Here is a 16596-nt window from a genome sequence, read left to right on the forward strand (position 1 = left end):
AGATATGATAACATGAAAAAGTAGACAAATTAAAATCAGATAATGTAATGATAACATGGCGACTAGACCACGCCAAATATAGTTAGCATGTAGGCAGTAGGCTCCCTAAAAGGACACAGCATTACAAATTTAAGTATACCCATCGAGCAATGTTAATGAAAACGATGGATTTATAAACAATTGCTTTTACGTGTAGCTTTAATTTAAACTCTTGCATGTCATTAACTACTTATTGGTAAGGTGTAGTGATGAGCGAGTGTACTCATTGCTCGGGTGATCTCCGAGTATTTGTTAGTGTTCGGAGATTAAGTTTTCAACTCAGCAGCTAAAAGATTTACAGCTATTAGACCGCTTGATTACATGTGAGGATTCCCTAGCAACCAGGCAACCCCCACATGTACTCAGCCTGGCTAGTAGCTGTAAATCATTCCGCTGAGGCAATGAAAACTTAATCTCCAAACACTAACAAATACTTGGAGGTCACCCGAGCAACGAGTACACTCGCTCATCACTAGTAAGGTGTTATACAGAGCACGCTTGTGTCCTAATCAAGTATTTTCAGCGTGCAAGGAAAATATGCTCGAGTCCCACGGCTGCATGTCTCGCAGATGTTCGACAGCTACAACACATGCATGGATTACCTATGTAGAGTAATATTCAATCACCGCACACTCTTGATAGATGCTTGTGAAAACTTTAATCTACAGATGCAGCGATAACACAATTCATGAATAAGGAATTGGTGCAGGGATATAGAAAATGGTGAGGCAACAAGAACATTAAAGGGAATCTGGCACCTACTTTTTCATATATAAGATGAATACAAGATGCGGCCAAAGCCATTATTGGCTTATCTACAGCATTCCGTAATGCGGTAGATAAGCCCCTGATGTAACCTGAAAGGAAAAACAAGTTATATTATACTCACCCAGGGGCGGTCCGGTCCGATGGGCGTCGTGGTCCGGCGCCTCCCATCTTCATGCGAGGACGTTCTCTACCCTGCTTCCTGTTGCGGCTCCTGTGCAGGCGTATTTTATCTGCCCTGTTGAGGGCAAAGTACTGCAGTGCGCAGGTGCCGGGAAAGGTCCAAGAAGCCCAGCGCCTGAGCACTTTACGTTGCCCTCAACAGCCCTGAAAAAGTACGCCTGCACAGGAGCCGCGACAGGAAGCAGGGTAGAGAACGTCCTCGCATGAAGATGGGAGGTGCCGGACCCGGACCGCAACGCCCATCGGACCGGACCCCCCCCGGGGTGAGTATAAGATAACTTGTTTTTCTTTCAGGTTACATCAGGGGCTTATCTACAGCATTATAGAATGCTGTAGATAAGCCCGATGGTGGTGGCCGCAAATTATATACGAAAAATGAGGTGATAGATTCCCTTTAACGTTTCAACCCTCATAGGGTCTTATTCATATAGCCGCAGTTGGCAAAATTCACTGAATGATGTAAAGCAGAGGTGTCAAACTGCATTCTTCGAGGGCCGCCAACAGGTCATGTTTTCAGGATTTCCTTAGCATTCGACAAGGTGCTGGAATCATTCTGTGCAGGTGATTAAATTATCACCTGTGCAATACAAGGAAATCCTGAAAACATGACCTGTTGGCGGCCCTCGAGGAATGCAGTTTGACACCTCTGATGTAAAGGATACCTTGATTGCAAAAGGACACCTGGGTCCTGGGTAGGTCCGGCTGGATTGTAGGCTGCAATGTGATTACCTATGTGTCAGGCAATCCCTGCATGTGTTGCGGCTGCCAAACAGACATGAGACATACAGCCGTGGGACTCGAGGATATTTTTACGAACATGCCGAAAATACTGGATTAGGACACGAGCGTTCCCGGATAACACCTTATCCGAACACGCTCGGGCGTCACTAGTAATTATCAAACACTTCTGTACAAAATGTTTGAGAACGTCTAATCTGTGTTAAATCAATTTCTGTTGGTGTCATGTTGGTTTACTAGGTATTGAATATACACTGTTTACATACCAGTCAATCCCTGAGGTGATCCCACAGGGGTGGACGGGCTCGAGGAAAAGTTTGCACTGGAATGATCTGGAGAATAAATCTAAAAAAAAACAAAAAAAATCACACATTTTTTAACCAATATGCTCATACAGTACTCCTACTCCATATTATTGCAGGAATACATCCATACATTTAAGCCTATACAGAAATGAAGAGCACGATGGAGTTCCGATGACCAATATATTGCAGTATGTAGTAGGAGTTAACACCGTTTAACATTGACTGCTGGGATCTCCACTATTCCTGAGAACTGGGTTCTACAGTGCCAAACAGAATGGAGAGGTGGCTGTCCCAAAGCTCCATTTATTGTTTATCAGACTGCTGAGAGCTTCAATAATGGATAAAACAGCAAGGAGCTTGTAAAACAATTTTGCAATTTACTTGTTAACCCCTTCATGACCTTGGGATTTTCAGTTCCGTGTTCGTTTTTCGCTCCCCTCCTTCCCAGAGTCATACCTTTTTTATTTTTCCATCAATTTGGCCATGTGAGGGCTTATTTTTTGCAGGACGAGTTTTACTTTTGACCGACATCATTGGTTTTACCATGTCGTGTACTAGAAAACAGGAAATAAATTCCAAGTGCGGTGAAATTGAAAAAAAAGTGCAATGCCACACTGGTTTTTTGTTTGGCTTTTTTGCTAGGTTCACTAATTGCTAAAACTGACCTGCCATTATGATTCTCCAGGTCATTACAAGTTCATAGACACCTAACATGTCTAGGTTCTCTTTTATCTAAGTGGTGAAAAAAAATTCTAAACTTTGCTAACAAAAAAATTGCGCCATTTTCTGATACCCGTAGCGTCTCCATGTTTCATGAGGGCTTATTTTTTGCGTGCCGAGCTGACGTTTTTAGTGATACCATTTTGGTGCAGATACGTTCTTTTGATCGCCCGTTATTGCATTTTAATGCAATGTCACGGCGACCAAAAAAAATTTAATTCGGGCATTTCAAATTTTTTTCTCGCTATGCCATTTAGCGATCAGGTTAATCCTTTTTTATTGATAGATTGGGCGATTCTGAACGCGGTGATACTAAATATGTATATTTGATTTTTTTATTGTTTCATTTTGAATGGGGCGAAAGGGGGGCGATTTAAACTCTTATATTTTTTTCATATTTTTAAAACTTTTTTTTTTAAAAACTTTTGCCATGCTTCAATAGCCTCCATGTGAGGCTAGAAGCTGGCATAACTATCAGCTCTGCTACATAGGAGTGATCATCAGATCGCTCCTATGTAGCTGAATTACAGGCATGCTATGAGCGCCGACCACAGGGTGGCGCTCACAGCAAGCCGGCATCAGCAACCACAGAGGTCTCAAGGAGACCTCTGGTTACTATGCCTTCCCACTGCTGACCCCCGATCATGTGACGGGGTTGGCAATGCGCTCATTTCCGGCCCGATGGCCGGAAGCGGTAGTTAAATGCTTCTGTCAGCGTTTGACAGCGGGCATTTAACTAGTTAATAGCGACAGGTGGATCGCGATTCCACCCGTCGCTATTGCGGGCACATGTCAGCTGTACAAAACAGCTGACATGTCACGGCTTTGATGTGGGCTCACTGCTGGAGCCCGCATCAAAGCAGGAGATCTGACCTCAGACGTACTATCCCGTCCAAAGTCAGAAAGAGGTTAAATAATAGTGATGAGCGAATATACTCCTTACTTGAGATTTCTCGAGCACGCTCGGGTGACCTCCGAGTATTTTTTAGTGCTCGGAGATTTCGTTTTTAATCGCAGCAGCTGAATGATTTACATCTGTTATCCAGCATAAGTACATGTGGGGGTTGCCTGGTTGCTAGGGAATCCCCACATGTAATGAAGCTGGCTAACAGATGTAAATCATTCAGCTGAGGAAAACTAAACTTCCGGGCATCTAAAAAATATTCGGAGATCACCCGAGCATGCTCGCGAAATCTCGAGTGACTAGTATATTCGCTCATCACTATTAAATAAAAAAAATACATTTTGTTCTCAAGTATGTAGGGATTTTTTAATACTATAGTGTACAGCTAATTGCCAACGTTACCAGTCACCTTGAAATTACTGGTCCCCTAGACAATGGTGGCGTGGTTGCAAGCGGTTTGCTGTACAGCTTTTAAGTGCAGCTCTGAAGATAGCAGGATTGCTGGATCCAGCCAGTATAAATATGGAGTAACCATGCCACTGGAGTACAGCACCCTCAGCATCTGGAAGGTGGGATGCAGAAGAGTGGTGCACTCCTGAAGACAGATGACTTGCGCATCCCTTTAAAGGTAAAGGTTGGATTATAGTATAAGACTTTGGATTCTTTAGTTGGTAATTAGGAAACCTTGAAGCATTTTTTCCCAAATGTACAAATATATATATGGGCGGTACAGATATCCTTCCAATTTTTTTTTTTTTTTTTTTTTTTTTTTTAGACCAAGGCCAAGAACCGTTAAGGTTTTACTATCATCAACCATGGGGGATTCTTTACTGTACCGAGCAGTGAGACTATGGAATGCTTAGCCACGTTATTGTGATGGTTCATTTTTTTCAACAATCTCCCCCCCTCTGAAACGCCTGTTCCATTTGCAATAAGCTCCATGCCATTCACATCAGCTTTACCTCTCGTACCCCATCCTTCATGGGCCTCACTGAAACATGGTTAACACCCTCCGAACACAGCCTCACCCGCTGTGCGCTGTGTTATGGTGGCCTTCATTTTACCCACACTCCTCAACCAGGCAATAGACATGGTGGAGGAGTGGGTCTTTAACAATTGCACCCTCAACCCAATACCACCTTTACCTTCCCTCATCCTCTCTTCTTTTAAAGTGCATTCTGTCCGTATCTACTCTCCCTTGACCCTCCAAGCGGCCGGAATATATCGACCCCAGGGGTCTGACGACTTTTCTTGACCACATCTCCACTTGCCTTCTCCACATTCTCTCTGCCGATATTCCCACCATCATCGTGGGCGACTCAAAGATCCCCAATGACACCTGCAAGCAGCCTTCAAGCTCCTGTCCCTTGCTTCATCCTTTGGTCTTACTCACTGGTCCTCCGCATCCACCCACACAGACTAACAGTGGGTGCGGAAAGTATTCAGACCCCTTTAAATTTTTCACTCTTTCACTGAGACATTTGGTAAATTCAAAAAAGTTCATTTTTTTCTCAATATACACTCTGCACCCCATCTTGACAGGAAAAAAAACACAAATGTAGCAATTTTTGCTAATTTATTAAAAAAGAAAAACTGATATATCACATGGTCATAAGTATTTAGACCCTTTGCTCAGTATTGAGTAGAAGCACCCTTTTGAGCTAGTACAGCCATGAGTCTTCTTGGGAATGATGCAACAAATTTTTCACACCAGGATTTGAGGATTCTCTGCCATTTTTCCTTGTAGATCCTCTCCAGTTCAGTCAGGTTGGGTGGTGAATGATGGTGGACAGCCATTTTCAGGTCTCTCCAGAGATGCTCAATTGGGTTAAGGTCAGGGCTCTGGCTGGGCCAGTCAAGAATGGTCACAAAGCTGTTCTGAAGCCACTCCTTTGTTATTTTAGCTGTGTGCTTAGGGTCATTGTCTTGGACGATGAACCTTCGGCCAAGTCTGAGGTCCAGAGGACTCTGTTAGAGGTTTTCATCCAGGATATCACGGTCCTTGGCCACACTCATGCTTCCTTCAATGACAACCAGTCGTTCTGACCCTGCAGCTGAAAAACACACCCATAGCATGATGCTGCCACCACGTTTCACCGTTGGGATTGTATTGGGCAGGTGATGAGCAGTGCCTGGTTTTCTCCACATACACCGCTTAGAATCACCAAAAAGATCTATGTTCGTCTCATCTGACCAGAAAACCTTATTTCTCATAGTCTGTGAGTCCTTCATGTGTTTTTTTTAACAAACTCTGAGGGCTTTCATATGTCTTACACTGAGGAGAGGCTTCCGTCGGGCCACTCTGCCATAAAGGCCAGAATGATGGAGGGACTTTGTGGAACTTTCTCTCATCTCCCTACTGTATCTCTGGAGCTCAGACAGTGATCTTTGTGTTCTTCTTTACATCTCTCACCAAGGCTCTTCTACCACGATTGCTCAAGTTTGGCTGGAAGGCTAGGTCTAGGAAGACTTCTGGTGATCCTAAACTTCATCCATTTAAGGATTATGGAGGCCACTGTGCTTAGGAACTTTGAGTACTGCAGAAATTATTTTATAACCTTGGTCAGATCTGTGCCTTGCCACAATTCTGTCTATGAGCTCCTTGACCAGTTCCTTTGACCTCATGATTCTCATTTGGTCTGACATGCACCGTGAGGTCTTATATAGACAGGTGTGTGTCTTTCCAAATCAAGTCCTATCAGTTTAAACAAACACCGCTGGACTCCATTGAAGGAGTAGTACCATCTGAATGGTCATCATGTGATAAATATGAGTGTGTGAGCAAAGGGTCTGAATACTTATGACCATGTGATATTTCAGTTTTTCTTTAACCCCTTCACCCCCAAGGGTGGTTTGCACGTTAATGACCGGGCCAATTTTTACAATTCTGACCACTGTCCCTTTATGAGGTTATAACTCTGGAATGCTTCAACGGATCTTGGCGATTCTGACATTGTTTTCTCGTGACATATTGTACTTCATGATAGTGGTAAAATTTCTTCGATATAAGTTGCGTTTATTTGTGAAAAAAACGAATATTTGGCGAAAATTTCGCAATTTTCCAACTTTTAATTTTTATGCCCTTAAATCACAGACATATGTCACGCAAAATACTTAATAAGTAACATTTCCCACATGTCTACTTTACATCAGCACAATTTTGGAACCAAAAATTTTTTTTGTGACGGAGTTATAAGGGTTAAAAGTTAACCAGCAATTTCTCATTTTTACAACACCATTTTTTTTTTTAGGGACCACATCTCATTTGAAGTCATTTTGAGGGGTCTATATGATAGAAAATACCCAAGTGTGACACCATTCTAAAAACTGCACCCCTCAAGGTGCTCAAAACCACTTTCAAGAAGTTTATTAACCCTTCAGGTGTTTCACAGGAATTTTTGGAATGTTTAAATAAAAATGAACATTTAACTTTTTTTCACACAAAATTTATTTCAGATCCAATTTGTTTTATTTTACCAAGGGTAACAGGAGAAAATAGACCCCAAAATTTGTTGTACAATTTGTCCCGAGTACGCTGATACCCCATATGTGGGGGTAATCCACTGTTTGGGCGCATGGCAGAGCTCGGAAGGAAAGGAGCGCCATTTGACTTTTCAATGCAAAATTGACTGGAATTGAGATGGGACGCCATGTTGCATTTGGAGAGCCCCTGATGTGCCTAAACATTGAAACCCCCCACAAGTGACACCATTTTGGAAAGTAGACCCCCTAAGAAACTTATCTAGATGTGTGGTGAGCACTTTGACCCAACAAGTGCTTCACAGAAGTTTATAATGCAGAGCGGTAAAAATAAAAAAATCATTTTTTCAGAAAAATGATCTTTTCGCCCCCAATTTTTTATTTTCCCAAGGGTAAGAGAAGAAATTAGAGCACAAAAGTTGTTGTGCAATTTGTCCTGAGTACGACGATACCCCATATGTGGGGGTAAACCACTGTTTGGGCGCATAGCAGAGCTCGGAAGGGAAGGAGCGCTATTTTACTTATCAATGCAAAATTGACTGGAATTAAGATGGGATGCCATGTTGCGTTTGCAGAGCCCCTGATGTGCCTAAACATTAAAAACCCCCACAAGTGACACCATTTTGGAAAGTAGACCCCCTAAGGAACTTATCTAGATGTGTTTTGAGAGCTTTGAACCCCCAAGTGTTTCACTACAGTTTATAACGCAGAGCCGTGAAAATAAAAATTCTTTTTTTTTTTTTTCACAAAAATGATTTTTTTTAGCCCCCAGTTTTGTATTTTCACAAGGGTATCAGGATAAATTGGACCTCAAAAGTTGTTGTCCAATTTGTCCTGAGTATGCTGATACCCCATATGTGGGGGGGAACCACTGTTTGGGCGCATGACAGAGCTCGGAAGGGAAGGAGCGCCATTTGGAATGCAGACTTAAATGGATTGGTCTGCAGGCGTCACGTTGCATTTGCAGAGCCCCTGATGTACGCAAACAGTACAAACCCCCCACAAGTGACCCCATATCGGAAACTAGACCCCCCAAGGAACTTATCTAGATGTGTTGTGAGAACTTTGAACCCCCAAGTGTTTCACTACAGTTTACAACGCAGAGCCGTGAAAATAAAAAATCTTTTTTTTCCCACAAAACTTATTTTTTGGCCCCCAGTTTTGTATTTTCACAAGGGTAGCAGGAGAAATTGGACCCCAAAAGATGATGTCCAATTTGTCCTGAGTACGCTGATACCCCATATGTTGGGGTAAACCCCTGTTTGGGCACACGGGAGAGCTCGGAAGGGAAGGAGCACTGTTTTCCTTTTTCAACGCAGAATTGGCTGGAATTCAGATCGGATGCCATATCCCGTTTGGAAAGCCCCTGATGTGCCTGAACAGTGGAAACCCCCCAATTATAACTGAAACCCTAATCCAAACACTCCCCTTACCCTAATCCCAACAGTAACCCTAACCACTCCTCTAACCCAGACACACCCAACCCTATTCCCAACCGTAAATGTAATCCAAACCCTAACCCTATCTTTAGCCCCAACCCTAACTGTAGCCCCAACCCTAGCCCCAACCCTAGCCCTAACCCTAGCAATAACCCTAGCCCTAACTCTAGTCCTAACTCTAGCCCTAACCCTAATGGGAAAATGGAAATAAATACATTTTTTAATTTTTTTATTTTTCCCTAACTAAGGGGGTGATGAAGGGGGGTTTGATTTACTTTTATAGCGAGTTTTTTAGCGGATTTTTATGATTGGCAGCCGTCACACACTGAAAGACGCTTTTCATTGCAAAAAATATTTTTTGCGTTACCACATTTTGAGAGCTGTAATTTTTCCATATTTGAGTCCACAGAGTCATGTGAGATCTTGTTTTTTGCGGGATGCGTTGACGTTTTTATTGGTAACATTTTCGGACACGTGACATTTTTTGATCGCTTTTTATTCCGATTTTTGTGAGGCAGAGTGATCAAAAACCAGCTATTCATGAATTTCTTTTTGGGGAGGCGTTTATACCGTTCCGCGTTTGGTAAAATTGATAAAGCAGTTTTATTCGTCGGGTCAGTACGATTACAGCGATATCTCATTTATATCATTTTTTTTATGTTTTGGCGCTTTTATACGATAAAAACTATTTTATAGAAAAAATAATTATTTTGGTATTGCTTTATTCTCAGGACTATAACTTTTTTATTTTTTTGCTGATGATGCTGTATGGCGGCTCGTTTTTTTGCGGGACAAGATGACGTTTTCAGCGGTACCATGGTTATTTATATCAGTCTTTTTGATCGCGTGTTATTCCACTTTTTGTTCGGCGGTATGATAATAAAGCGTTGTTTTTTGCCTCTTTTTTTTTTTTTTCTTACGGTGTTTACTGAAGGGGTTAACTAGTGGGCCAGTTTTATAGGTCGGGTCGTTACGGACGCGGCGATACTAAATATGTGTACTTTTATTGTTTTTTTTATTTTATTTAGATAAAGAAATGTATTTATGGGAATAATTTTTTTTTTTTTACACATTTGTAAAAATTTTTTTTTACTTTTTTACTTTGCCCCAGGGGGGGACAATACAGATCGGTGATCTGTCAGTTTGCATAGCATTCTGACAGATCACCGATCTGCGAGAAGTGCAGGCTGCTTCACAGTGCCTGCTCTGAGCAGGCTTCTGTGAAGCCACCTCCCTCCCTGCAGGACCCGGATCCGCGGCCATCTTGGATCCGGGTCTGGAGCAGGCAGGGAGGGAGGTAAGACCCTCGCAGCAACACGATCACATCGCGTTGCTGCGGGGGGCTCAGGGAAGCCCGCAGGGAGCCCCCTCCCTGCGCGATGCTTCCCTGCACCGCCGGCACATCGCGATCATGTTTGATCGCGGTGTGCCGGGGGTTAATGTGCCGGGGGCGGTCCGTGACCGCTCCTGGCACATAGTGCCGGATGTCAGCTGCGATATGCAGCTGACACCCGGCCGCGCTCCCCCCGTGAGCGCCGCCGATCGCGCTGGACGTACTATCCCGTCGGCGGTCATACGGGCCCACCCCACCTCGACGGGATAGTACGTCCGATGTCAGGAAGGGGTTAAATAAATATGCAAAAATTTCTACATTTCTTTTTTTTTCCAGTCAAGATGGGGTGCAGAGTGTACATTAATGTGAAAAAAATTGAACTTTTTTGAATTTACCAAATGGCTGCAATGAAACAAAGAGAAAAATTGAAAGGGGTCTGAATACTTTCCGTACACACTGTACACTAGACCTCATCGTTACCTGACAATACTAAGTACAAGTCCCAGGATGGTAATCTACTTATAGTTATCGGTTTAGACCTTGCGGCTGCTCTGACAAACCGTACTACCCAAGGGTTGGCCGCTATGTTTTCACAGTATAAGGCTCCTAGAGCTGCTATTTGTACCTTTAAGGTACTTACTGAAAGGCCTAGGTCTAACCCTTTTGTAGAAACTCTAATATTTCAGCAACTGGAACCCCGTCTTGCAACCTTACCCCGGAGGAGGATAATTTTTTTTTCCAGGTTTCCTCAAACTGTGGGCTAAGATATTGGCCTCAAGAATTAATAAAATATTAAGCGGGATTATTCGCCCTGACCAGGTGGGGTTTGTGTGAGGCCGTGAGGGCAAAGACAATTCTGTAAAAGTTCTACATGCTATTTCTTATGCCAGGACGCCGCTGGCCATCCTGTCAACTGACGCTGAAAAAGCGTTTGACAGGATCAGTTGGCAATATATGGTTTGCGCACTACAAAAATTTGCCTTCCCGCCCCCTTTCATAGACGCCATTATGTCCCTTTATGTGGATCTATCTGCTAGAGTCGGAGTGAACGGGATCTTCTCGGAACCTTTTAAAATACGTAATGGCACCAGGCAGGGCTGTCCTCTTTCCCCTTCCCTTTTTATAGTGGTAATGGTAACCCTGATGGAGAAGATAAGGCAAGACAATGATATTAAAGGCCTTAAGGTGGGCGAGACAGAGGTTAAGGTGGCTGCTTTTGCTGATGACCTCCTACTTCTAACCACTAACCCAAGTTCATCTTTCCCCAGACTTATGTCACTATTTGCAGAATTTGGTGAGATTTCTAACTTTAAAATAAATATGAATAAGTCAGAAGCTTTAAATATCTCGGCAAGCACCACAGATATCTCAATATTAAAAAAGGACACCCCCTTTAACTGGCCTGTAGACAAATTAAAATACCTTGGAATCTACTTAACGGCTGACCCTTCCTCCCTTTATAAGTATAACTACATTCCCCTCTTAGCCAACCTACAACTAGACCTAAAAAAGTATTACCTTCCATATCTATCTTGGATAGGTAGGATAAATGTTATAAAATCCTACATCTTTCCTAAAATTTTCTACATCATGAATTTGGTCCCTATAACTCTTCCTAACTCTTTCTTCCTTTCAATTAACCAATTGGTCTCTCAGTTTGTGTGGAAATATAAAAGAGCTAGACTTCCTCTAAAAATCCTCTCTTTACCCAAAGGCGAGGGTGGTCTCAGCCTGCCTGATTTTCGCACCTATCACAAAGCAATCCACCTTGCTAGATGGATAAACTTAGTTAAACCTAACCCGGATAACCTAAATACGCAACTCGAATTGGCCCTCTTGGGTAAAGGGGCTGATCGGTATATCTGGACATCTACCATCCCCCCGCAACAAAAATTCGACGACATACTTTTTAACACCTTATCTATTAGACGTACCCTTATCCCAAACCATCCTCCATTGTGCCATTTTCTCGATAAAATTCCGCTCAAAGTTACTCCCTGGCTAACGGACCCTAAATACATAGATGCCTTTGGACTTTGGGATTCCCTGCCTAATGTCACAATCTCTCAATTTCTGTCCAAACAGATTCATTGCATCAACAATTGGCCGTCTAACGCGACTAAACAACCCTCCAACCTTCTGCAGAAAAACCATATTCGACATATGTCGAAACTCAAATCAATCGAGAAACAACCCCCAGACTGGTTATGGCTAGAATTTCTGATTAGGCTGAAATCGCCAATTACCAGGTTGGTTTCTAAGCTATACGCTAATCTCTTAAAATCCCCAAACCAATTCAAGCCACTTTATCTCTCTTCCTGGGAGACAGAATTAAAAATTACACTATCCCCCGAGAAACTAAACAGGTACTTGCCAACTCCCACAGGTTTTCTAGATGTATTTTATTACAAGAGAACGCGTTTAAAATTCTTTCTAGGTGGTACAGAACCCCAGAGCGACTTTTCCACTTTGGACTAACGGACTCCCCATTATGCTGGAGATGCTCTCAATCTACAGGGACTCTTCTGCATATCTTTTGGTCCTGCCCGGAACTAGCACAATTCTGGACTGACATCAATAAATCTCTACACAACATGGGTTTAATGTCGCGAGATCTGACTCCCCAGGATGTATTGCTTTCCCTCCCTTCCACAACTTTTAATCCAAGGAAACATGAGCTGCTTCCCATACTAGTTGCAGCTGCCAAACATTTGATTTCTACACATTGGAGGCAATCAGCTTCCCCAACGCTGAAAGAATGGACCTCAAAAGGTCCAAGACTTATTTCGTTTGGAAGAACTTTCTAGCTGGGAAACTCGTTCACACGAGAAGTTTCATAATTCTTGGCTTCCCTGGATTGAATTTTCATCCCATTTGGGCGGACTTGGCCGCCCCTCCCCATGAACCCATTTTCACCTGTATAGACATTCATTGCTATAAATGACTTCTCCCCCCCCTCCCTCTCTTTTCCCCGGGGTTCTATGATGCAACGCCGAGGCCGTGACCACCACCTTGGCTGTCCTGCCTTTTTTTTTTTTTTAGGCTGACTTGCCTTCTATATGAGCCTCATGTCCTTCCTCACTTCCAGAAATGAATAAAATGCTTGCGAAAACTTCCTACCGTCACACCCTGTGGCCTTTACTTACTCTATATGTTTAATAATCCAATTTTAGGCTTTTTCCAGGCCTGAACCAGTTTGATTTATGTTTTTCATGCTCATTTGTCTACTTCAAGCTATATTTGCACTGAACTCCTGTTGCTTTCAGTGTTCCATGTCTCTCTTGTATCTATATATAATAGAGATGTACTTGTGAGCATAAATGTTTTGATATTTTGTTTATGTTACTTGAAAACTTAAATAAAGAATTTAAAAAAATAAAATAAATTTTTTTCCAGGTTTTACCATAAATTTTTGTGGTCACAGGTTTTCTACTTTTCATTAGAGTAGATACTAGTTTGTCAGAAAAACCTCTTTCCCTCAATAGTGACCTCTCAAATTCCACGCTGTCAGATGGAGATTCTCTGACTGAGGGTGGAACACCGGTCCCTGACAAAGGAGGTCCGGAAGCTCCGGAAGAACCCAGGGATCGGTGATCGATAGCATCCTCAGCCATGAGAACCAGGCTCTCTTGGGTCAGAAGGGGGCTATTAAGATGAGTCTGGATCTGTCGTGCCTGATCTTCCATAGGACTGCTGGAATGAGAATAGTAGGGGGAAATGCATACGCAAGTGTTTGTGTCCAGGGAATTGTGAACGCATCCACAGCCTGAGGGTTCCCCCTGGAATCTAGGGAGCAGAAAGTTTTCGCTTTCCTGTTGTGGACATTGGCAAAGAGGTCTATCACAGGGATTCCCCATAGGTTTGTAATTTTGTTGAAGATGCCCTGATTTAGAGACCACTCTCCCTGCTTTAATTGGGTACGACTCAGGAAGTCCGCTTTCTGGTTTTCTACACCCTTTATATGTAGAGCCGATAGGGAAAGGAAGTTGTTTTGTACCAAGGTGAAAATTTCGGAGGTGGTTTTCATTAATGTTTGGGATCTGGTTCCCCCCTGGTGGTTTAAGTAAGCTACTACTCTGTTGTCCGAGAATACTCGGACATGATGTCCTTGTAGCACGTCTGGGAAGTACAGTAACGCATGATTTACCGCCCTCAGTTCTTTTTGATTTGAGGAAGACTTGAGCTCCTGATCTGACCATATCCCCTGAGCGACTCTGTTGTCCAGGTGAGCCCCCACCCTGTGGGACTTGCGTCTGTGGTAACTATCTGAGACGCCTCTTTCACCCAGGGAATCCCTTTTGATAAATTGCTGGGATTTAACCACCAAGCTAGGGAATGAATAGTAGGCAAACTTAAGAGACATGCGACCCTCTAACCGCCCCCCCTAGTAGTTTCTGGTTTCTTAAAATGTCCCACTGGAGTGGTCTTGTGTGGAGCTGTGCCCACTGAACTGCTGGGAGACAAGCAGAGAGGGACCCCAGTAATGACATCGCCTTTCTTAGGGTCATGGTAGGGTTTGCACGTGCTTCCGATACTAGGTGGATTATCTTTTGTTTTTTCTTGTCTGGAAGGTGACACACTTGAGAAGTTGAGTCCAAGGTGAGACCCAAAAATTGTTGAACCCTGGTTGGTTCCAGTTTTGACTTTTGGAGGTTCACCAGCCAGCCCAATTTTTTTAAAATGTCTATCACTCTGTCGCATTGCTGACGGCAGAGTTCGGCCGAGTTGCTCACAATCAGAAAATCGCCTAGATACGGAATAATCAAGACGTCTTTCTCTCTCAGATGTGCCATCATCTCCGCTGTCAGCTTGGTGAAAATGCGGGGTGCAATTGATATGCCAAAGGGAAGCGCCCTGTATTGGTATTCCCTTATTTGTCCTTTTATGACTACTGCCAGTCTGAGGAATTTCTGAGAGGTCTTGTGGATGGGGACGTGATAGTTCTAGATCTCAGCGACGCGTATTATCATAAAACAGTTTGGAAACAGATTTTTTTATTGTTGACTTTATTGACTCCATTTTGAATCTTTCATTTTTTACATAAGTATTCAACTTCCCTAAGTTGTATTATAGTCCGGAAGGTTCCGTCCGGTTTGGGAACCAGGAACAATGGAGAGTAAAATCCCTTCCCTCTCTCTCCAGAGGGGGGACTTCTTGGATGACCGCTTTGTCTATCAGTTTTAAGATTTCTAGTTCTAGGGCTTCTTGTTGTTGAGCAGACGACCTCAGCGGTGTTACCACAGTTTCGTGGGGGTAGGGATAGAAATTGTATGCAAAGCCCTTCTCTTATTAATTTTAATATCCAAGGGCTGGTCGAAATTTTCTCCCAGGCCGGAAGGAGTTGAGATAGTCTCCCTCCCACACTGGGGAAGATGTCACTTGGAGGGGGGTGGGTTCTTTCCCGAGGGGAGTTACCAAAAAGGAAACCTCTGTCTTTTCTTCTCTAGTCATCCCATCGGTTTTGTTCCCTTGGCGGTCTCTTTTTAAAAAATTTCCTATTCTGAAAGGGCCGCTTATTATATGTTGGGGCCAGGATGGGGAAACCTTTCTTCTTATCACCTGCTTTTTGCAGGATATCGTCTAGAGTCTCTCCACAAAAACTTGCCCTCACATGGGATTGAGCAAAGTTTTTGCTTAGTTTGTAAGTCCCCCGGCCAGCTCTTTAGCCATAAGGTTCTACGCGCTGCATTTGAAAGAGCTGCAGATTTAGACGCTAATTTAATTGAGTTGGCCGAAGAATCTGCCAAAAATGCAGCGGCTCCTCTAATCATAGGGATAGACTCTAAGATTTTATTCCTGGGGACTCCATCCCTAAGCTGTTTCTCTAGGTTATCAATCCAGATTAAAGAGCGTGACGTGCAGGCAGCCGCTATGGTTGGCCTTAACCGTCCTCCTGCCGACTCCCAGGCTCCTTTAAGAAAAGTATCTGCTCTTTTATCAAGAGGATCTTTCAGGGTTCCCATATCCTCGAATGGTAATGCAAACTTTTTCGAGGCCTTGGCTACCGCAACGTCAAGTTTGGGGGCTTTATCCCATGAGACAGAAGCCTCTTCTTCAAAGGGATATTTTCTTTTAATAGAGGGAACCGATGCATTTTTCCTTTCAGGTTTCTCCCACTCCTTTTTGATTAATGCTTGTATGTTCTCATTAAGGGTAAACACTTTACGCTTTTTTTTGGGATAGCCCTCCAAACAATGTCCTGCACAGTTTTGTCAGGACGAGGGTCCAACACTCCCATTGTTGATCTTACTGCCTTAACAAGGCCATCAACCTCATCTAGGGGGAAGCAATGACAACCTCCACTCTCGTTATCCGAAGAAGAGAATGAGGAATCCTGCGTATCTGAGTTTTTACTCTCGGAGCTGGAAGAGTTAGAATTCCCAAAAGGAATAGGTGGTTTCCTACTAGTTCTCCTTTCACCTTTAAGGGAATTAAACAGTCTCGACCTCTGATTTAATTACAGATCGTAACTCGGAGGCGAAGTTTGGGGTCTCCTCACAGAGGACTCGTTCTATACAGGAGTCACATAGCTTCTTATCCCAAGACTGTGGAAGGGCTTTTTCACATAAGGGGCAGGTTCTATGTTTCATCTTCCCCGTTCTCTTCCTTGTCTAAGATAAATGGAGAAGGGGACCCCAATTATAAAAAGTGAGCTTTCACGAACATCACTCACCAATCTGACGCAGCCAC

At 43.3% G+C, this 16596-nt stretch overlaps 1 protein-coding gene across 8 annotated transcripts in view; it reads right to left on the reverse strand.

Annotated features, from left to right (window-relative positions):
* TCF3 (transcription factor 3) overlaps window positions 1-16596 on the reverse strand; it is a 131605-nt gene that overhangs the window by 20316 nt on the left and 94693 nt on the right. For all 8 annotated transcript variants that reach the window (XM_077272203.1, XM_077272183.1, XM_077272154.1 and 5 more), the window contains one exon: window positions 1992-2070. In XM_077272203.1, the coding sequence (XP_077128318.1) occupies window positions 1992-2070 (79 nt within the window). The remainder of the gene's footprint in view (window positions 1-1991; window positions 2071-16596) is intronic.

This window comes from Ranitomeya variabilis, chromosome 1 (genome assembly GCF_051348905.1).
Source record: "Ranitomeya variabilis isolate aRanVar5 chromosome 1, aRanVar5.hap1, whole genome shotgun sequence".
In the NCBI taxonomy this organism is placed as follows: domain Eukaryota; kingdom Metazoa; phylum Chordata; class Amphibia; order Anura; family Dendrobatidae; genus Ranitomeya; species Ranitomeya variabilis.